The sequence below is a fragment of the Talpa europaea genome (genome assembly GCF_964194135.1).
Source record: "Talpa europaea genome assembly, chromosome: 5".
In the NCBI taxonomy this organism is placed as follows: Eukaryota; Metazoa; Chordata; class Mammalia; order Eulipotyphla; family Talpidae; genus Talpa; species Talpa europaea.
The window spans coordinates 6,045,414-6,067,903 of NC_140071.1; the positions used below are offsets into that span (position 1 = coordinate 6,045,414).

The window sequence follows — 22,490 nt, forward strand, 5'->3', positions numbered from 1 at the left end:
TACGTCACGGCAAGTGTGAGGATTAAATGAACGAACAAGGGTTCAAGTCCTACCTAGTGCCTGCCTGATGTCAGCTGTCATTAAATGCCTGGCATGATATTAATTGCTGTTACTCTGATTCACAATTTTGCTGGAGTCCCCAGACACCTATTACCCTCTCATCATCTTCTCCGAGACTCAGAGGCGGGAAATTGATACTTTCCAGGGTGTTTTCCACATCTTTCTTGAGTTAGGGAATTCCTATTTCAGAAGGTGCCAAACACACACTCTGTCTCTGGAATTGTGTGTAGTGGGAAAACGGAAGTGTTGACCAGGATTTTTGTTGTCTTCTTTTTTCTTTTTTTAAAGATTTATTTATTTATGCATGCAAGAGCTGGGGTGTAGGCCAGAGATGGGGGGGGGTGTGTGTGAGAGGATTCACCAGAAGCATAGTGGGGAACAGAACAGGCAGATTGACCGAAGTACACTGCTGAGAGGAGCAGCGGGGAGACAGGAGAGGTCTGCCTCACCATGTGGGCAGCTCCCTGCCCGGGGATCGAACTCGTGCTGCAGAGGCTGCGGACTGCTCCATAGTGCAGTGCTCAACCCCTTGCACCACCAGGGAGGCCCTGTCTTCTTTTTTCTTCTGCAAAAAGTCCCATCTGACTGGAAGATCGTGTGTACGTGACTTTTTATGACTGGGTTTCTTTTTAATATTTTTTTCCTCCTGGCAAACCGCTTTATCAAAGGATGAATGTCCCCAAGGCGTGGCCCCACTTCTAAAGCAAACAGTGCATTTAAAGAAATGCAACCTCCTGCTGACACTGCGGGGCGGGGGAACCATAAAGATCACAAAATTTGCCCAATCTAGGGGAACCGGCTCAGGGCCGGCAGCTCGGTCCGGATTCGGGTGGGGCCCGCCGCAGGCGGACTCGGGGGAGGGGGGCACTCCTGGGACTTGGGGTGCAGAGGGCCCAGGCACCGGGTTTTCCAGGGCTCTCCTCTCAAGGTGCCTTAGGTGTGAGGTCGGGGTGCGCCCGGGCGGGAGGCCCAGGGTGGCGTCTAGGGGCTGCGCAGCTGGCAGCGCCGGGAGCCCCGCCCCGGCCCCGCCCCGGCCCCGCCCCGGCCCCGCCCCGGCCCCGCCCCGGGTGCGCCGAGGCCCCGCCCCAGACCAGGCCCCGCCCCAGACCAGGCCCCGCCCCAGACCAGGCCCCGCCCCAGACCAGGCCCCGCCCCCAGGCCGGCCGGGAGGGCCCCGCCGCCCTGCGCCTCCGCCCGCGCTGTCGCGGGGAAGCGAGCCCGGGCGGCGGGCGGCCGCCGCGTCTCCCGGACCCCGGCCCGGCTCGGCGCCCACCGCAGCGCGACCCGCATGGCGGCGCGGAGGAGCCCCCAGCCGGCGCGGGAGCGGCCGCGAGCCCCCGCCCCAGGTGCGCCCGGGCGGGCGGGGGGGGTTGCCCGGGGGGTCCGCGGGGCGCGCTCCCCCGCGGCGGCCGCTCGGCCCTGCGTCTGGGGGCGCCCCGAGCGGCGGGAGGTCCGCGGCGCCCCAGGAACCGTGGCCGCGATCTGAGCGGGACGGGGAGGCGGCGAGGACGCGCTGCCGTCGGGGCGCGCGCGGCGCGGGGGGCGCCTCTGCGCGGGGCCGCGGCGCCCCCCTCCCGGCGCCCCCCTCCCGGCGCCCCCCTCTCGGCGCCCCGCGGAGGGAAGTTGACAGCGGCGCCTCCGAAGGCGGAGGATGTGGCCACACCTCGCGGCGGGGCGCGCGCCGCGCGGAGCAAGGTGGCTTTTCAGCAAAATGTCACCGGGGCGCGCGCGGACGGCGCGGGTCGTGCGCCCCAGACGCGGCACCGGGGCCGCCCGCCCCCCTCCGCGGGGCTTGCTGGGCCCGCACCCCGCAAGTGCAGGGTGTGTCCTCCCCAGCTTCCCGCTGCTCCCGGATTCCCAGCGCCCGGGAGCAGGAGGAGCGCTGCGCCCCGCTGGGAGCACATTCCTGCGCTGTGCCGTCTGGAGCCTCCCCGGGGTGTGAACCCTCGGTGCATTTGGGGAACCCGCCTGCTCCCAAACTCGGCTTGGGCCCCAGGAAGTTGGCAGGTGCTGGGACTGCTTATTCATCTCCCTGCTTGGTCCCAGGAGGAGCCTTTGAGTCACGCAGCGAGCTGGAGGGTGCTGGGCTGTGGGGTGTGGTGGAAGCAGGCCAGGCTGGAAGTCAGGAGCGAGCCCCGCGCATCGGGGTCCAGGGGCTCTGACGTCCTTTCCCCACCCATGAAGCCGGGGCCCTGGGGTGGCCGAGCCCTAAGGCCCCTCTGGGTCCAGAAGTCTGTGATTGACAGAACCTCCCACTCTCCGGAGCCTGGAGAATGAACTCATTTTTTCGACCTTTCTGCACCTCTGGTTATTATAGAATTAGGCAAATATTTCCTGAGGGTGTGTTCATTTGAAGTTTTTATTATGTTATTTTCTTCCTCTCCCTGCCTTCTTTTGGCGGAGGATGGAAATTGGAAGTGAAGAAGGGGCGCAGCTGGAAAAAGTGGGTTTAAGAGGCAGAGAGGCACCTACTCGCAGGTCCGCGTCATTGCCAGAAATTCTCCCTGCCACTCACCAAGCTCAGGGCGTGCCAGCGGGGAAAGCCCAAAGGAGCCGTCTCTCCTGGGCTCCTGCCTGTGGGGTCTGCAGGTGGTGTGGGCCGTGAAGAATGGGATTCAAGGATCGGGTTATGGAAAACTTTTTCTCCAAAACATACTCAGAGGACTTAGGAGAATAGTTTCCCTTCTTTGCTGGTCCTGGGGGGAAGGAGAAGTTTCAGAGACAGTTGCCAAAGTTCTGACCGGGACAGCTTTTGTGAAGCTCCCCCCGCGCTTTTGGTAAGAGAGAGACCGAGATAATAGCAAGGAGAGTCACCCTCGATGATGTGAAGTCATGAGACGAGCACACGGACCAGGCAGGGGGCAGTGGGCTTTGGGGAAGCCGTTTTCACTATTTCTTTTTCAGCGTTTGGATGTTGAGAGTCCCCAGGTAAGCCTCTGGGCACGTGGCGGCAAAGACTGTCAGCATCAGTGTCAGACGGCAAAGCGGCACGAAGGTGCTTTGGTGCAATGACCTGAAGTCCGGAGAAGACGAGGGGGGATGGCAGGGGGGACCCGAATAAGCTCACACTTCTCAGCCACCTCTGGCAGCCTGCATTTGAGGAGGGCATCTGTGCCGCGCTCCGCCTGCCGCAGGCCAGCCTCAAGGTCTTGCCTGTTCGGATGCGCCCAGGCTCGGCTGTGCTTCCCCGCCCCTGCCCGTCTCCACTGCAGTCGTCGACAAGACTCGGGAGTCCCAGAGTCCATGCTGGTCCCTAGAAGCTGGCCTGGGAGCAGGAGTCAGGCAAGCCCCATGCAGAATGGGGGCCCCTCAGCCAGGTCCCCTCACTGCTGCTTTGTGTAGAACTGCTCTGCTTTGTTTCGCTCCTGTTTTATAATATTCTGGGTCGGATTTGAACGGGGGCGGGGGAGTCATGCTAACAAAAAGTTTTGGAATAGTGGGGTTGAGGCTGCTGGTGTCTTAGCTCATTTACTAGCCGTGAAGGGCTTGGACCCGCGTGTTGGGGCCGCTGCTGTCATCGCTACCCTCTGCTGGAGGGAGTCGCTCGAGGCTTGAGCACAGCCGCTCACCTCCCTCTCTGACTCCTCCGTGACTGTGGAGGAGGTGCGCACCCCCAGGGCCTCGCGAGTCCGAGGCCGTCCAGGCTGACCTCCCTGGTGTAGCGGACGCTGTGTGCCTGCCGCAGCCAGCCCCAGCTTCTACCGCAGGCGGGCAGGTGAGTTCACCTGCAAGCACGTCCGTGTTTGAAGGGAGCGTGGGCAGTTTGGAGCAGTTCCTGACCCAGCCTGCTACTCTGCGGCTAGAGGAGAGGGGGGGGAGAGTGGGCGCTCACCCCTCGCTCAACGCGCACTGCAAGGAGCGGCGGGGAAACGCCAGCTGCTCCTAGCGGCCTTCAAGGCCTTTGCTCTCGAGGAGCTGAACCGGACGAGGGACTGACCGTGGCCAGGGTGTGCCTAGGAGGGGAGGTGCTGGGGCCGGGGCCTTGGTGCGCTGGCCATACCCCTAGAGAGAAATATCTCCTGTCTTTAAAAATAGTTTGAGTCCGGAGGGGAACGAGACACACTGTGCCCGGCCAGATGCTTACAACCAGGTGCGGGGGTGGGCGGCCTATTACACTGGCCCGTCACCCTGCGCGGGTGCTTCTGGGCTCATGCTTCCCTGTGCTGGATTAAAGCCCAGGTGAAAGGTCACTGTTTTGCTCCTACGTGTTTTAGTAAAGTAGAAATTCTTGATTGGCAAAATGATAAGTGAAGATGCCCTTTGACCTGGCACCCTGGAAGGGGTAGGTGGCCATCTTTGGTGGCAGTACCACCCCCGCCCCCCCGGGTTGTCCCTGCCACCCTGATCTGGGCATTTGAGTTCTCTTCGGGGTGCTGGACACAAAGATGCTGCCAGAGATGACCGTTATGACCCCTCCATGCCCCTCCACCCTGCCCACCTCTCTCTGACGCTCACGTGGGCAAGAGGACCTCAGAATTTCCAGCTGGTCGGGGTGGCCTGGCTTCAGGCTCCAGCTGTCGCTCCTCCCACAGCCACTGCCTCCCCAGACACACTGCAGTTTCCACGTTCACCTCATCGCCTTTATGCTGCTCTGAATTAAAGTTGAATTACCCTTTCCCATCTCACCACTGTGCTCGTTTGAGGGAACTCACACATCGAGGGTGCAGGACAGGGATTAGGAAAAGTTCCCGACGTCCATGGGTCTCTGTATGTGACCATTAAAGTTTCTCATAACCTTTGCGGGAGCTCTTGGGCCTTTGTCTTGGTTCACTTGAATTCTCTGGCAAATGTTCGATGACTTAAGACAACCCTTCTCAAAACTGAGGTCCAAGATACATTTTTCAGCTTGTGATTAATTGAATGGAAGAACATTAAAAGTCACCTCACTTTATATCAAGAGAGAAACGTTTTTGCTTCTGCATTTGTTATTCCAGCAACTTTTGTCCTCATCCTAGTCCATTTTTCTGCTTTCTCATGTAACTGCAGCTGGAATAGACAAGTGGCATCCTGCTTACCTTGGGAGGATGGTGGGGTGTTTACGTTTATTTCTAGGAGACTGAGGCTGTGTGTTAGTGCTGTTACTGGCATTCCTAGGGAATAAAAATCCCAGAAACTAGGCCTCCCTGGTGGCGCAGGGGTTAAGTCTCAGCACCCCGCACCTCTGGCCTACACCCCAGTTCTTTTATGCATAAATAAATATTTAACTATTTAAAAAATAAATATTTTTTAAAATCCCAAAACTAGCACAGAAAAATGCTATGCTTGATAAATGTATGAATTAAGAATTTAATAGTAAATCTTTTGTTGTTCACTGACTCCTGTGCCTAGGATCTGTGTGGCGTTCAGCAGTAAATACACGGTGATTTCAGGTACCTTATTAACACTTTATCTGCTTGCTCTGCTGGTGGTTGGTCCTCTCGCAGGACGTAGTGATATAATGGAAGTCAGTTTCGAAATTCAGAGGGAAGTGGAGTCTCATGCAAGGCTTGGCTGTCAAAAGAGAAGCCTGCCTCCTTCTCTTGTACCCCTCCCGTGGACATGAGCGCCCTCTCTCTTGGCTTGGGGTAACCTAAGCAGGGCCTGTCCGGCTCCAGGGCAGCTCAGGAGCAGAGGGGGCCGGGAAGCCTGTGCTGAAAGCCCATGGGGGTCTTCTCTGAATAGTTCATGTCCGTCCTCGAAGCCAGGGCAGGGCCATTCCCCAGAGCAGTTATTTCATCTCCCAAGTGTAAGAAAAGTGTTGGCAATTCCTTCTTCCCTGGCAACAAGAGAACCTTCCCCGGATCTGCAAAGGGTGCCTGGCACCTGTGGTCGTGTCTATTGCGCTGTGACTAGACGGCCTCAACTTTCCTGAGAGCTCTGTGCCCTCCAGATCCGCCACCAGGACAGCTAAGATGCCAGGGGCTAGCAGGGGCTAACAGGAAAAGGGGAAGTGGAGTGGCTCCAGCGTGGGCTGGACCTCACCATGGAGATAAGCAGGACTAAATGGCACGCATGTCAGTGGGCGAGATCCGCTGTTATCATTGTACTTGACATTGAGAGGATGAACGTGGAGTTGAGTGTGTGGCTAAGGGTTAGGTAGGTTGAGCACCTGGAAACGCAAAGGTAGCCAGGGGAGGTAGTGACAGAAAGTGACATCCTTCTGTTGCATACCTGAGAAGTGCGAGACTCGGTGTTTGGATTCCTCCTCTGAAATCCGAAGTTGAAAAATTATTTGAATGGAGAGTTTATTATTTGATCCATGGTCAGTTCCTCTACTTTGTTTTTAAACCATTCGTTAAACTCAATTTTGTGACTTTGCCGACCGGCCCGACTCAGGAGTAGTAGTGGCGCCTGTCGACCATCTGTTTTTTAAAGATTCATTTATTTATGCATACAAGAACCGGGGTACAGGCCAGAGGTGTGGGGGTGAGAGGATTCACCAGGGACAGAGCGGGGAGCAGACCAGGCAGACCTACTGAAACACACTGCTGAGGGGAGCAGCGGGGCGACAGGAGAGGTCAGCTGCGCCATGTGGGACATCTCCCTGGCCGCTGGGGATTGAACTCCTGCAGTGGCTGCGGATAGCTTCAAAGTGCTGATGCTTAACCCCTTGCGCCATCAGGGAGGCCCCTGTCAACCATCTTATCCCTTCCTTGTCTTGGTTTTTTGCTCTTGCTGTCTTTTAGAAACTGGTCACCTCCACGGCCACTCTTGTGGGAAAGACTGTGCTTTCAGATCGGCCGGCCTAAGTGTCTGCAGAACTGATGTGAACTTGTATTTGGAGGCCGGGCGTATTTTTCCGGCATTTGTCAGATCTGTGAATCTCCCGTTGCTGCTCCAGGTGTCTTTCCAGGACATGTGGGGAACAATAATACGAGTTTCGTTGAACCTCCTGGTTTCACAACTACTGAAAAGCCTGGGCCTCGCCCCCACGGGGACTCTTCTCACAATTCCCTGAAACACAGTAGCCTGAAGAGGCCTTTGGCGGACGAAGGAAGGTGCCGTGCAGCCTGTGCCTTCATGGGAAGGAGGCTGAGGTGTCCGGCTCTCTAGGAGAGGCGGTCCTGGCTCCGGGGAGCTGGTCATGCCACTACCTTGAGACCCTCCCCTTAGGTGACCGCTTCCCACTCTCACTTCCTGCCCAATGTTTCCACGGGTGCAATTAAAGGAAGAGAAAACATTCTGGAGGCTCCTTGTTTCTAACACATTAAAAGGTGGACGGGACCACCAAGATAGAGGCCGTGAGGTAGGACTAGGTACGGTGGTATGGGTGAATCAAGTTTACTTCTCTCGTGTCCAAGCTGGGAGGTGACTCCCTGAGACTGGGATGGGCTCTGTGGTGTCGAGGACCCAGGCTGCTTCTGCTGTTTCTCCACTGTGTCTGCCTTCCATGACCACAGTTACTCGTTGGCACACGATGGCTGCTGGATTTCGGTCATCACACTTACATCCCAGCTAGTAGGGGAGGAAGAGAAAGTAGTAGGCCTCTCTTCACAGACCCTTCTAAAAACTGTATGTTTGGCTTCTCCTAGCCAGAATTCATTCAGGTGGCTGTGTCCAGCCCACAGGGAGCATGGACGGAGCCTTTTCTCCATCAATCCATGTGTCCAGCCCTGAGTTGGGAAGAAGAGAAAACCGATCTGGGGGGGAAGCTGCAGCCTCAGTCGTGGAGACACATGGACTGGATTCTGACTCCCTGGATTCATTTCATTGATCCAACAAATATTTGTTAACTGTCTGCTGTGTGCCTAGGTAACAGGAAAGCAGACATAATCCCAGTCCTTAAGGCATTTACCTACAAAGGGAGACAGACACTACTCAAACAAAAACACACTTGTGTAATCCGTGATCAGTGTTGTGGAGGAGGGGACTCCCTGCGCCTGGAACACTAGACTGAGGATTTGAGCAGGCCTGGGGTGAGGAGTGGGTCACAGATGCTTTGCCGGGGCTGGGACTTTTCAACTGAGAGCCTGAGAATGAAGCTGGATAGAATGTTCCAGACAGAGGGAAGGGCCTGGGCACCACTGAGAGAGGAACTGAGGGCAGCCAGTTCTCTTGGGGAAAGAGGAAGAAGTGAGCCAGAAGAAAGGAATCAGGGTCACACCTCGCACGCAGGGCACGGGAAGGGGGCAGGGAGGGACTGACGGACCTGACCAGCCTTCCAAGTTGGCGTGGGTCTGAGGGACGTCCTGGGACCCAGAATGTCCAGTGCTAAGGCTGGGAGTGTCCAGGCAAGCAGGATAACTTGGCCACCCTCCCTGGAGGCCACCCTCCCACTCAGCCTCCTTTATTAGGAGCTTTATAAAGTGCATTTAGCCAGGTACAGCTCCCCGCCTTAGAAAAACAACAGGCCATGGAAAGCACCTCCTCATACGGGCCAAAGGGGAAGAGGCAACTCACGGAGGCAGCACTTGCTTCACGTCGGATTACTCGGCCGGTGGGACTTTCTCTGGCTTGAGTTCTGTCGGTAATTTTGGGCATTAATTGGCACGTGATAATATGTGAAATAACAGAAACAGCCAAGGACGGGGGACGCTCTGATTCCAGAGCTGCGCTTCTCAACGCCAGCAAAGCCCTGGCACCCCCTGGGCGCTGACAAGGTCCCATAAATCAGAACACCCACAGGGGTGGTGTAGGTGTGAGTCCCTGGGGATCTTCTAGAATCTTCTAGTACAGTTCCTGCTTTTGGCCGGCCCAAGGGTGCTGCGTGGTCCTGGTATTGCCTGTCCACAGGCTTTGAGTGCAATGCTCTTGATGCTGGGCAGTTTGTTGGACACCGCTGGGTTCTTTTTAGGAGAGCGGATCCAGGGAGCGGAGACCTGGCAGGAGGGAAGGCCTCTGCCAGCACCCATGGGGTCCCATCTCTACTGCTCAGTTGGTAACAGGGGTTCTTAGGGGCTGTGAGCTGGGGCTGGTTCCTGGTTACAGAAGCACCAGCTGCCCATGGCCTCAGGGCAGGGTGGGGCCTTTGGTGGCCCATCCCTCCCCCCTTATTCGCTGGGCCTTCCCAGCTCACATCACTGCCTGCCAGGATGTGGGTCCTTCCCATGAGTAAGACAAGCCAGAAAGATTCTCAGATGGACGATGACACAGCTGCTGAATGTAAAACAACAACCCCGCTGACTCCAGCAGAGAATTGTGCCAGACAAGAGGGGCCACTGGGAAGGATTAGTGATCATTAGCGATTGGAGCCCCCAGATCACTGCAGGGAGAAGTGGAGACTGCTTATCTCAGAGGGGACCTGCCTCTGCTGCGTGTTCGTGAAAGATTTGCACTGGGGTGTAGAAGACAAGCTTGGTCTTGAAAGATCTCAGAGTTGACAGACAGCGCGATGCCCCCAAAGGCCAAAGCGGTGGAAGCAGTGATCCAAGTCCAGGGAGAGAATTTGGTGGTGATGTGCTTCAGCTCCTGGGTCTCAAAAGCACACACCTTGTGCGTGTGAGCTGGACAAGCCCTCGCTTCCTTTCCCGGGTTCTGAATTAACTGGAAGGAAAACATGGGGTCAGATTTTGTAAATGGCAACATGATTTCATCCATCCACTGGTGTGATCACCTTGCTAGCTGTGCCTGGGCTGTCCCCACAAAAGTCCAGGCCCCCAGCAGCCACCCTGGGGAGACAAATAGCCTGGCTCACCTCTCTGCAGCAGGCAGCCCCTGGGAGCAGCAGGCCCCATGCAGTCTCCCTCTGGAAGGAGTCGAGTGAGTGGTGGGTGCAGGCTGGGCTGGTCTCTGGGATAGCCTGGACAGGAGAATGAGGTCCCCCTGCCCCCTTCAGAAGATGGGGAGGTGGGGAGACAACTTCAGCAGCCGGTCTAATGGACTTTAAGTCGATGGCAGTTGGTGACTCTAAGTGGAATGTGAGCTGATGGTATTTTCCCTGCTGTACGAGACTAACACGGTCACCCCCTCGCATGTGAGGTCCCGGACAAGGCCTGGCACCACAGCCCTGCAGCCAACCCGTCCACTCGCCTGCACCCCAAGACTGGCCTGTTGTTTCATGACAGAAACCAAATCAAAAGGAGGATACGGTTTCCTAGCGTGAATTTATATGAAACTCAAATTTGAGTGTCCCGATGAGGCTTCCTTGGATGCAGCCCCCGGGATGTCGTCCCATGGCTGCTGCCCCATGTCCAGGGAGAGTGGGGGAGCTGGGACCCCATTGGCGTACAGACAGCTCACTGTCCCCTGACCGAGGGGAAGTGGTGGTCCCTGCTCCTCTGGCTGACACCAGGGCGTTGTGTTCTGGGGTCCGCTCTACGTGTGAAAGGGCTTCAGAGAAGACCCCAGAGCGTGTTCTGTGATGACTGCCTGAGAGAACCGAATGTCTGACCAGCGGAGAGGAGAGCTCAGTGGAATGAGGGTTGCCCTCAAAGTCAGCTGTTGTCACTTGATTCGGATTCTCAGAGAAGTGGTTGTCGCGGCAGGGTTGGGGGGTGGGTAGTGATGTCCTTCATGCGGGTACCAACCTCCAGCTAGAAATGTGGGTTGCAGGGGCCTCCCTGGTGGCGCAAGGGGTTAAGCATCGCAATATGGAGCAGTCTGCAGCCTCTGCAGCACGAGTTCGATCCCCGGCCGGCCAGGGAGCTACCCACATGGTGGCGCAGCAGACCTCTCCTGTCTCACCCGCTGCTCCCCTCAGCAGTGTGTTTCAGTAGATCCACCTGTTCTGCTCCCCACTCTGTCTCTGGTGAATGCTCTCACCCCCTGCACCTCTGGCCTGTACCCCAGTTCTTGTATGCATCAATAAACAAATCTTTAAAAAAAATGTGGGTTCCAGTTCAGACTCAGACCTGCTTCTTCCAGACTCAGTTCCTTTGCCCCAAACATGAGGTGTGTGTGAACAGCTTCTCAGCTTTTGTCTTCGGGGTGATTTCCAGCCCTGCAGGGGACGCTGCCTTCAAGATTCAGCTCACCCACCTGCAGTGAGGGCAGGATGAGTTCCGCTGAGGGGCTGGTGAGAACCCGGCCTTGGCGAACAGGTCAAATTTAGTCTGTTGGCCCAAAAGCCTCTGTGATTTTAAAAAGGTTGTCAAATGGGGCGGAATCAGACCTGTGCCTCAGACCCCTGGGGCAATGACATTCCAGCTGTGGTTCTGATCGCGCCAGTCTCTTGCCCAAAACCTGGGACTCTGTGGGCGTCAGAGAAACATCTGCATCTCCCACGGGAGCTGACCCCAGCCTCTCCGCCCCGGGCACAGGACAGAGCCCACGTCCCCTCTGCCGATAGCGCCCCACGCCCCTCCGTGGGTGCTTCTTCGCCTTGGGTGTGCTCTGAGCACACGAGGAGGGCCCATCTGTGACTGGCATCAGGGAGCCCAGATGTGTCACCCAAGGGTGAGGGCCATGGGGGAGGGGTCAGGAGACAGGAAGCCCTTCCCACCGTACCCACCACTGGCTTCATTTTGCACGGCCCTTGCCACCCTTGATTCCAGCTAGCCGGGCGCCACAGTCACTCTTTGAAAGGGGGCTGCGTGCCAGGACACAACTCAGAGAAGCGTGAAAAGCCTGCCCGCTCCCTGGAGCTGCGTCCCCATGCTCAGCCCTTCCCTCCTGCTGCTCCAAGTGTGTGGCCAGCCTGGCCTGCAGCCTCGAATCTGTCTTCTGGTCCCCGCCTTCTCCTCTCATCCGCCCTGGTCTGCCTGGAAGCAGATCTGTTTATGTGTTAAATTAATTGTGGCATTTGGACCTTAAATTCTTTTAACAGGTTGATTTACTGGATGTGTGTCTTCACTCCCTCCGCTCTCTCGTCGTCTAGATTAAGTTGCCTTCCCCCCTCTGTGACCCAGTGGGTATCCCTTGACCTGCCACCTCTGGACTCCGTGGACAGTGTAGACCATTGGCAGTGCAGACGTGTGTAGAGAGACCAGGGACTGCTGAGCGGGGGAGTGAGGTTAGGCGAGGAGGCGGGAAGGCCCGGGGAGGCAAGGGTGGGGGAGCTGGGCGCCTGCACGCAGCCCTGTGGGAGGTGTCAGTTGGGCCTCCCCGGGAGGGCTGCCTAGGGCTCCCCGCCCCTGCTGCCTGATAACCACAGCTCCTGGCCCTTCAGGGTCTTTTAGTTTTGTTTTTCAGGTTTTTTTTTTCCCCTTTGGGGTTTCCTGTTTGAATGTTTGAATTATCTCAGCTATGGTACATTTTAGAGAATGGAAAAAAAATTCTAAGTAGAATCTTACCGCAAAGATCAGTGCCCCCCTTTTTTTTTTCGGTTTGATCCGTGGTCTCCTCTGCCTTATATAGCCTGAGAGATCGCAGAGACCTGGGGTTTGGGGGGGTTCCTCGTGGACCTCGGAGGTGCCGGCGATGACTCGATTGCTTGGCCTGGCTTAGCTCTGGTGGAGCCTGTGGTCTCGCGGCTGTTGCAGTGCAGTGGGCTGGCGGGAGAGGTCAGCCTGACTTAATCCACTTCCCTGTAACAGAAACGCCCAGGGCTTTGCCCGTAGCCTCATTTCAGGCAGCCCCGGGGTGGTGCAGCCCTTGTATCAGAAAGACGTGCCACCCTTTGTCTCTGGCTGATACCCATAGTCCCTGGCAGGTGTCATCCTGGCCTCTTCGCAGCCCTCACTTCCTGGCACGCCTTCCTCTCCAGAACCTCCCCCGCCCACACCTCCCCCTGCCTTGCCCTTTGCTCCAACTCCTCCTCCAGTTATGCAGGATGACTGAATCCCAGGTGCTGGAACCTTCTCTCCCTTCCTATAGTCCAGTCACACCCCCTAGGCCAGGACCCTGGGGTCTGCAGGGGGGTGGGTGGTAGCTGACTCCCGGGCAGGTAGGCGCCTCATTTCAGGGCCTCTCTTCTGTGCCAGCTGTGTTTGGTGGTAATCCAGTTATTGACACACGCCGGAGAAACATTTTTTAAACTCTCCTTTTAAAGAGTCTTCATTCCCCCTGGTGGCGCAGCGCTGCGGTGAGGACTCACTGGGCCCCAGAGTCCAAAGGCGGGCGTGCCCAGCAGTCAGACGGGCAGGGTCTGGTCTGGCCTGGCTTGGCATCCTAGTGTTACTGTGATCGGGGGCAGGGCTGCGGGTTCCTCTCTCTCGCCTGTGCACCTTTTCTGCAAAGTAAGGGTGATTAGAGAAACAGCAACAGAAATAACCGTGAGCACTATGGGGTGCTAGCTCGGGACTCCCCAGCACCTCTCCCTGGATGAGGCAGCTGGCTGGGGCATCTCTGCTACGGCACCTTTGTTATTATGCAGCCACCATGGTGTGAGCCAGCAAGCATTGAGCACCTCCTGTGTACATGGGGGCGGCACGGGACTCAGGCCCTGGGGCTCCAAGGCCTCCTGCTCCCTGGCAGCTTTTACAGTTGAGGATTCCTGCAGAGCACAGCACGGCGCGGGGCCCCTGCCAAAACTCCACTTTGATTGAATTGAACTTGACATCTCAATGAAGCCGACCTTTTTCCTCCCGAAAGCACTATACTTTGTCTCCTCTGCCATACAGGCCCCACCCTGGGGCTATATCGTATATTTCGAACACCCCAGGATTATCTGTGACCTGCTCAGTGTGGCTAATAAGAAGGGGCTCTGGTGTTGGATCTCTGAGGGGCCACAGGGATGGAAACAGCTTGCTCACACGTGACTCATGAGCGCTGCCCCACGCCTTGCCCCCAGCGCCCACCCCAGCCTCCGCAGGATGCTCTCTGGGCCTCTTGGTTTGAGTTACTTGATGAAAAACTGGGTCCAATAGGTAGAGCGAGGCAGGAGTCGGAGTTGCATTCCAGGCCTGAATGGGGAGAGGGAATCAAGGTTTCTTGTTTATTTTCTGAGAAGTTGATCATATCACTCTTTCTTGGCTTGCAGGCAGGTTTAGTTATGAGGATAAGGGCAGGAGGCTAGCAAAGTGTGTGTGTGCAGGCGCACAGGCATGTGCATGTGTGCAGGGCTGGAGAGCCGTCCATTGCGGCGAGTCCCCCGGAGCCCTGGGTGCAAGAGTGGCCTTGTGTGCTGAAGCCCTGCCTCCGGGACCGCCCATCACAAGCCCCAGGTCCCGGGCAGTCACTGAGTGCATGCAGCAGGTTGGGTGGCACCTATGACAGGTGAGAGCATGTGCTCAGAAGCAGGGCAGCAGCAGACCCAGCTCAGCAACAGCAGGTCCTTGCAGGTGGCACCCGCAGGCGCACACCCTGTGGAAGTGAGCAGTGGCTTCTGGGTTGGGCGCTGGGGTGTGTGAATGAGTTTGTGCAAAAATGCAGACCACGTGCAGGGGTCTAGGGAGTGAGAGGGCTCTTACGTGGGGCGGGGTGCTGGCTGTCATTTTGGAAGGCACCTTGGCAGCCTCCGTCAAAACTGAAAGTGAGCGCGCTCTCCGGCCCCGGATTTCCTCTTCTTGAAGTTCTCTTAAAAGTCACCACGAGTCCACAGGCCCATTGGAGGAGGAGGAGGCATGTGTCAGTGATGTTGATGAGAGTGGAAAATGTTTCTTAGCGATGCAATGATTATGCACATGGCGATCTGTCTATATTCGGAAATGCTTTGCATACTGTACAAAGAATAATATGCATACAAAGAACAATACAGGTCTATCTGCTCTGATATGAAAAGCTACCCAACATACAGTTTGAGGTGAAGTTGCTATGAACAGAAAAAGACCACAAAATCATATTAATATCTCCTTTTTCTAGGAAATGTTTATGAATAAAATAGTTATGGACCACTAGGCAAAATCGTAGTTCTTTTGTGAATGTAAGGATCTGCTAAAAAGTATCTGCACATGTTACAATTTTCCACGTTAAGAAATTAGACTGAACTGGGGGTGGCACAGTGGGTTGAGTGCTGCTCTGTGAAGCTGCCCGCAGCCTCTGCAGTGTGGGTTCGATTCCTGGCCGGCTGGCGAGATTCCCACATGGCGTGGCAGCCCTCTCCTGTCACGCCCGCTGCTCCCCTCAGCAGTGCTTTCGGTCCGTCTGTCTGCCTGTTCTGCTCCCCGCTCTGTCTGGTGAATCCTCTCACCCTCCCGCGTCTCTGACCTATACCCTGGGTCTTGTATAAAAATAAATAAATCTTAAAAAAAAAAATTAGACTGAACTCATTGAAGACCAAATGACAGATGAAAAGGCAGTTTTTAAACAGTTCATAAATTCATTTCACTAAATTTGTAGATGGGAGTAAATATATAATGTACAGCCAGTCCATTATCCTAAGCAGAAGTACCTGGTTTTTGAAACTATCCCATCAAGTAATAACATGTAATATGTATGTTTTTACCTGCAGTAGCTTTTTTTTTTAATTGCCTTATTTGCTGGTGAGTTCTTTCTTTCTTGAGAGTGTAAGCGCATAGCAGATGTCCAGATGATCCAAATGCCAAGAGCATTCATTCCAAATTGAGAAGGCTTTTACCCTGTGAATCATAGGAATTTTACTAAACCATGCATGGCCCGCCATGGAGGAAAGAGTTTCCCAATAAGCTCAAGGAGTTTTGCCCACAGTTCCAGAGCATCTTCCTCATTTGTCCTGCAGCGTTTTGCACACTCAACATACTCTACTCAGAACCTGCTGTGCGTGCTAAAATATGGCACTGCCCCCATGAGGGCTGCCCAGGCCTGTTGCTTTTATCCGTCACCAAATGAGGATTCCGAGTGTCTGTCCCAAGCAGCAGATCAGCCTCCACCATGCCCTTCCTTCAAGGGGTCCCCTTTCTGCAGACGATGACTCTGAACCTGCTGTTTGAGTCGGTGGTTCTGTGTGTTAAGGTGATGCCAAGGTTTCGGCCTGGGATGATTTAAGAATACCAAAGTGGGAAGACATAGAAGAGGGGGTGTTGCTGGAGGCCCCTGGGATGATGGCCTCCTTGGTGCTGGGCACCCAGCAAGATCCCTGCATCTGTCTTGAATTTGGTAGATGGTTGACCCAGTGTTGTGCCACCTGGCTGGCACTAAACGATTTCCCTCTCTTTCCCCAGGGAGGTCAGTATTTCCCCCTCATTTTACAGGCAAAACACTTGGGGTAAGAGGAGTGAGTTTCTCAGAGTCACACAGCTCGTTGAGCAGGAGAAGCTAAGAATCAGGGCTAAGGGCTTCTGAAGCCCCAATTCTTGACGTACGCTATTCCTCTCGACTTTTATGGGACAAAGTTGTTCTTAAAGAGAAGCTTCAGTTTTTCGGTTTCACATTTGAGCACTTTAAAAATGCTTGTGTAAATCAACCATAGGTGCTGCAATTATCCAGTGTATCTTTTGTTTTCCTCCTGAACAATAGACTTAGGTAATTGTGATATGTCTTTGTTACTAGATTTTTTAAATGTCTATGGACATCAAGTTGACTTATAACACTGGGTGTGTTTTGGGGATATAGGATCACACCTTTATTATTGAATTTTATAGGAAATGACCAAATTCACTCCTGGACACTAGTCCCCAGCCAAGCCCTAGAGGCTGCGTGGAGGATGGCCAGGGGGTCTGTGATGCTGGCCGTTTCGTGTCTGCTGGCCACCCTCTGCTGCTTCCGAAGGCTGCAGGTACATATCGGGCACCGACTGAAATGGTAAGTGACTAGCTCGCCCTTAAATGTCAAAAATACCCTGGTTATACACAGTAGAATTTTGATATTGTTTCCTTTGCCTTTTAGGTGGATTGGATATCTACAGCGAAAATTCAAAAGTAAATATTTTCACGCATGCCTTTCCTTATTGTGACGGTGTGGAGAGGGCTCACCAAGGGAGAGGGACGGGTAACTAACTACCTTGTGTCTTGACTTGGTCCAGGGAACCTCAGTGTGGAGGCAGAAGTGGATTTACTAAGCTATTGTGCCAGAGAATGGAAAGGAGATCTGCCCCGTGCCAAGCTGATGAGGAAGGTGTGTCTGTTCATAAAGGTGGTGGAAGATGGAGGCTGTGTGGGTAGAAATTGGGAAGCAAACCTTCCATTCTGCTTTGCTAAATCGAAGATCAACTAAGACCAGATGTGCCAGGAAGGAACAGCTGTGGCTCCTGTGACAAAACTGCCCAACCAGGGCCTCCCCGGTGGTGCAAGGGTTAGAGTCCCAGTGCTATCAAGTTAGTGCCAGCTACCGTAGCACAAGTTCGATCCCCAGCCAGGGAGCTACCCACATGGCACAGCAGACCTCTCCTCTCTCCCTGCTGCTCCCCTCGGCAGTGTATTTCAGTAGATCTGCCTGTTCTGTCCCCACTCTGTCTCTGGTGAATCCTCTCACCTCCCGCACATCTGGCCTGTACCCCAGCTCTTATATGTATAAATGAATACATCTTTAAAAAAAAACAAAACAGGGCTCTATCTGCAAATCACATATGTGATAAAGCACCTGGCTCTGATCACGCAGGGCCAGGGCCCATGAGACGTCCTCACCTCCGTGGCTGGTCCTCACTTCTGTTCCGACTGACCTTGCTGACTTGCTTTGTAATTCTCTCAGCTGATAGAATGTGAAAGCCCACCCTCCCCTCTGTGCCACAGGCCTACGAGGAGCTGTTCTGGCGGCGGCACATCAAGTGCGTCCGGCCGGTCAGGAGAGACCACTACGACGCGCTGAGGTGCGTGCTGTTCCAGATCCTCAGCCAGGGCCTGGCCTACCCGTCCTGGATGAAGGAGAAGGACATCGTGAAGGTGCGTGTGTACGCGCTGGGAGCTGGAGGGAGGCGAAGCAGAGGCGTGGCCTGGGCTCTGGAGTCCCGGGGTATCCTGCAGGCAGGACCCCAGAGGTGGAGGAGCCTTGGGGGTTGTCGAGCCCAGCCCCCATCTCTCAGCTCCGCTTGCCAATAAACCATCTCAGAAAGAAGGTCATACTCGGTTTAGGTTGGCTGGTTGCTTGAGAAGGGCGTCTGTGCCCTCTGAGCAAGGTGGCCTGCTGACCTGTACAGGTGTTGGAGTTTTGGCAAATGCTTAGTGTCTGCCACCCCAGAGAGTCCCCACACCCTTATACTCAGTCCTGCTCCCACACACACCCTGTGCCCCTGGAGACGGGGTGATATGTCTTCCGTCTCCCTGGTTTTGCCTTTTCCGGAACACATAATGGATCACCCATGTGGCTTCTCCACTTACATGGATGCGACCTCAGTTCACCTGAGTCATTCTGTGAACTTGGGGTTCATCCCTTCTCACGGTCCTCGGTGGGAGTGGATCACAGTTGCTTGTCCAGTCAGCAGTTGAAGGGCCTCCAGATAGTTCCCAGCTCTTGACAACTATGCAGGAAGCTGTTCTGATTATTCCCATACAGGATTCTGTGCGATAATCAGTTTGCATTGCTTCTGGGTGAAGACCGAGCGGGCTGGGTCGCATGGTGGGGCACTTTCCCCAGGTGGCTCTGCCTTCTGGCTGTCGCAGCCATAGTGTTGAAGAGCCCAATTGTCCGCCTCCTCACCAGCACTGCCAGCTCTTTGTTAGGTTTGGGTTTTGATGCCATTCTAATAAGCGTGCCTGGGTGTCACCCCCGGCCAGAGCGCTGGGCTTGTTTGGCATCCGCATCATCTACCCGGAGAAGCGTCTGGTCAAATATTTTGCCCACTTTTTTTTTTTTTTCTGGACTTATTTTTTTTTTTATTACTGATTGAGTTTTGAGAGTTTGCCGTATATTTGGAACGCTGGTGCTTTATCACATATGTGATTTGCAGATATTTTCTTCCGGCTTGTGTCTTGTTTTTGTTTTTTAGTTTTTTTTTTTTTTTTTTAATGGTGTAAGGGAGTCCATTCTTGATAAATAACCTGAATTTTTATTTTGGATGTAGGCTGCACTTATCTAAGGATGGAGGCGCAAACAATATAAAGCATTGGGTTTATATAGTTACGTGTGTTCTGCTTCCTAAATATTTTGCCTTTGGAGTCGTCTTTGTAAGTCCCTGCATGGCGCTGCCGCGCACCCAGTGCTGAGGACAGAGAACACGGCCCCCTCAGCCAGGCGGGCAAATCCACCAACGAGAGCCCAGTGAAGTGGCCGCTGTTATCCTTGATTTACAATGGAGGCCGAGGCTATCAGGTTCCATAATTGACGCTGGTTAAGCCATTGCTTAGCTGATGAGCAACAGAGCTCGGTTTGAACCCCAAAGCATGTCACTGAAATCCATGTTCTCCTGAATGCACTGTTACCCTAACATTGTTTGATTAATAGGTAATTTTTACAGGAGTTTGGGAAGTGTTTGATCCTTAAAGACTATTTCTTTTTTTTTTTAAGGTTTATTTATGCTTACAAGAACTGGGGTGCAGGCCAGAGGTGTGGGGGGGTGAGAGGATTCACCAGAGACAGAGTGGGGAACAGAACAGGCAGATTGACTGAAACACACTGCTGAGGGGAGCAGCGGGGAGACAGGAGAGGTCTGCTGCGCCATCTGGGTAGCTCCCTGGCCAGGGATCAAACTTGTGCTGCAGTGGCTGGTGACAGCTTGAGAGCGCTGTCTTTATCCCCTGTGCCACCAGGGAGGCCCCTTAAACACTATTTCTACAGACATAATCTTAGATGTACGTTTTCATCAGTTGCGAAGTTGTGGATTAAGAACTTGATCCAAATCACTTAATTCACAAATCTGAAAAAAAAAATGACTACATGATTTTCATTTAACTACTGATGTCGCCTTTTAAAATGAAGATGCTAAATGAGATAAGATGATGTGTTGTCGCATGTGTGGGCGTGATGTTGAGATGCTAATCATGTCGGTCTCCACTTCCTTTTTAAAGCTTCCTGAAAAGCTGCTCTTTTCACAAGGTTGTAATTGGATCCAGCAGTACAGTTTTGGTCCTGAGAAATACACAGGTTCAAATGTGTTTGGAAAATTGCGTAAATGCGTGGAATTACTAAAGGCACAGGTGAGTGTTTGGCGGGCGAGGCAGGAAAGCCTGCAGCCCCCTCCACCCAGCCCCCTGTCTCTGCTGTCTGTTATCGCTTTGTTAGGCCGGCAGGAAATAGAGACAGACGTGCTTCTTCCAGTAACTGATGGTTTCCTTTCCTTGTTCTCCTTTCTCCCGCCGAATGATAATGAGGGTGTGGTCCTGCAGGAGAGTGAGGACGTTTATGGGCCGAGGAGGCCTCTGGGGGGCTGGCCAGGAAACCCCAACAGTATCTACCTTTGTCTCCCCAGAAACTGCATTGCGAGTCCCAGACAAGACACTCGGAGGTTCGGAACTCGGGGCCACGCGGGTGTTAGGGTCTCAGAGTTTTTCTGCCTTATAATAATGACACAGTTTTGGATTCCTGGAAGGAACCTTTGCTAGGAAATGCCGTGACCTTGCTGTGCCAGTGTTCTTATCTGAGCAGCATCTGCCCTGGGTGGTTACAGCAAGGTTTCAGGGAGTTTACACTCGGCGAGTGTCCCCACTGTGTCTGGCATATGTGTGTTTAAGAACACTAGCTAGAGCGGGGAGGGGACAGGCCCCCCCACCCCCGCCGCGAGACCCCCAGAAGCCCTCCACTACCCTGCCCCCTGCCCCAGGGAACACGTACTATTTATTCACTTTCAGGATTTCTTTTCTTTTTTTTTTTTTTTTTAAAGATTTATTTATTTATTTATACAAGCACTGGGTACAGTCAGAAGCGCGGGAGGGTGAGAGAATTCACCAGAGCCAGAGCGGGGAGCAGAGCAGGCAGAAGGACCAAAGTACACTGCTGAGGGGAGCAGCGGGCGGCAGAAGAGGTCTGCGCCTCAGGATTTCTTTTCTTCCCGCAAATTTTAGGCCGGAGTTTTGTCCCGCTTTTGTTTTTGTTTTATTTATTAATTTATTTATTTTGTCTGCCCCTAATGCTGGGCCCCTACGGTAAGACCACCTCCTTCCCACGCTTGTCCTGTGCTCATGGAGCCCAGGGGGCCCCTGCACAGACCTTGTGTTCACTGGCACCTTCCTGGGGCCTGAACCCCCCAGCTCCCAGGTCAGAGTGAAGCAGGGCGGAAATAGTTAAAATTTTCATACCTGTTGTAGCACTCAAGGGTCAGCAAGTGTGGTTTTCTTATGGGGACATAGATGAATACTTCGTTAACAGCAGTTCCAGGCCCAGAGTTGCCAGTGGCATGCAAACATCCTCGCCCGCCTGACAGCTGCTAACGTGGAAGGAACTGAATTTAAACAGTTTTATAAACAAACAGCTCAAGAGCGCGGCTCGGGCTGGCACTGAGTCTGCAGAACCCGACTCTCTTACGACGCTTGAACACACTCACTGGCTTAGTACTTGACCTACGAGGTGAAACTTCTTGAAAAAAAAGTTTTAATTTAACTAGTTGGCTGCTGTAGAAGTAGCATGTGCTTGTGCTTAGGAAAAAAATGAAAGTGTCCAGAAATGAAAAGTAAAAATTCCACTCCCCTCTAATAATTTTGCTAACTTCATAAGCACCTGCGGGTGAGGCAGGGCGACTGCTTTCTTTTGGTTTCACCTCTGCCTCTGTGTTTGTAGTGGACTGAATTTAGTGGAATTAAAGATCATCACAAGAGAGGAAGCATGTGCAACATCCTTTTTTCCGATGCCATTCTGGAATATAAACTTTACGAAGCTTTAAAGTTCATCATGCTTTATCAAGTCACCGAGGTGTACGAACAGATGAAGACCAACAAGCCCATTCCTGGTCTTTTTCGACTCCTGTTTTCCCGGGAAACCTCGTCGGACCCACTGAGCTTCATGATGAATCACCTGAACTGCATCGGCGACACCCATGGGCTGGAGCAGGTGAAGGGGCCTGAGAATCGTGTGCGTTTGGTCGGGGATGAGTCTCCTGGCTCTTGAGCCACACAGGCCTTAGTTCACTTTCCTGGTGGCCGGTGGCGGAGCCACTGTGCGGGATGGGGTTGACAGATCACCCTCAGGGAGCAGGGGGAGAGGCACAGACCCCATTGCTGGGCTGGAATGCGACAGCCTGAGGCCAGGTGGGCGGTGACAGGCTGCGTCCCAGCAGAGTCACCAGGAGAAAGTGCATTTGGGGGATGAGATAACCTTGGGAAAGCATTTGGTTGCTTCACTGTGATCAATAGGAAATTAGTGCAGTTTCCTAAATCCCAAAAATGCCTTTCTGTCCCATAAAAAGGGTTTGGTTGGTTTGACTTTGCTTCCCTGATCTGACTTTGTTATCCAGATTCATTTTAAATGCGATAAAACTAATTGGGAAACAGTATCATTTCTATTGTGTTTCTTATTGTTTTTTTTTTTTAATATGGAAAGTAGCGGTATTCTGTGTGATGTCTCCACACAGGTCCCCCACGGCCCCCCACTTCCCATGTGGTGCCCACCCCTGGCTCACGTGCAGGCCTGTGTACTAGCATGTCATTCTCAAGCTTTAGGAGACGCAGCCCGGGGGTGGGCGGAAGGAGGCACTTGGAAGTGTGTGTGTGTATGTGTGACCCGTTTCATCTCTTCCCCAGATTGATATGTTTATACTTGGATACTCCCTTGAAGTAAAGATAAAAGTGTTCAGATTGTTCAAGTTTAACTCCAGAGACTTTGAAGTCTGCTACCCAGAGGAGCCGCTCAGGGAGTGGCCGGAGATCTCCCTGCTGACCGAGAATGACCGCCACTACCACGTTCCTGTCTTCTAA

General features: G+C 53.9%; 1 protein-coding gene across 1 annotated transcript; it reads left to right on the forward strand.

Annotated features, from left to right (window-relative positions):
- Positions 1 to 1,348: 1,348 nt before the first annotated feature.
- OTULINL (OTU deubiquitinase with linear linkage specificity like) lies at positions 1,349 to 22,490 on the forward strand (the record flags this gene model as incomplete). Its single annotated transcript, XM_084233456.1, has 8 exons — positions 1,349 to 1,406; positions 16,356 to 16,515; positions 16,600 to 16,631; positions 16,736 to 16,827; positions 17,442 to 17,591; positions 19,653 to 19,781; positions 21,358 to 21,627; positions 22,317 to 22,490. The coding sequence occupies 8 exons, from the start codon at positions 1,349 to 1,351 to the stop codon at positions 22,488 to 22,490; spliced, it is 1,065 nt and encodes a 354-aa protein (XP_084089582.1).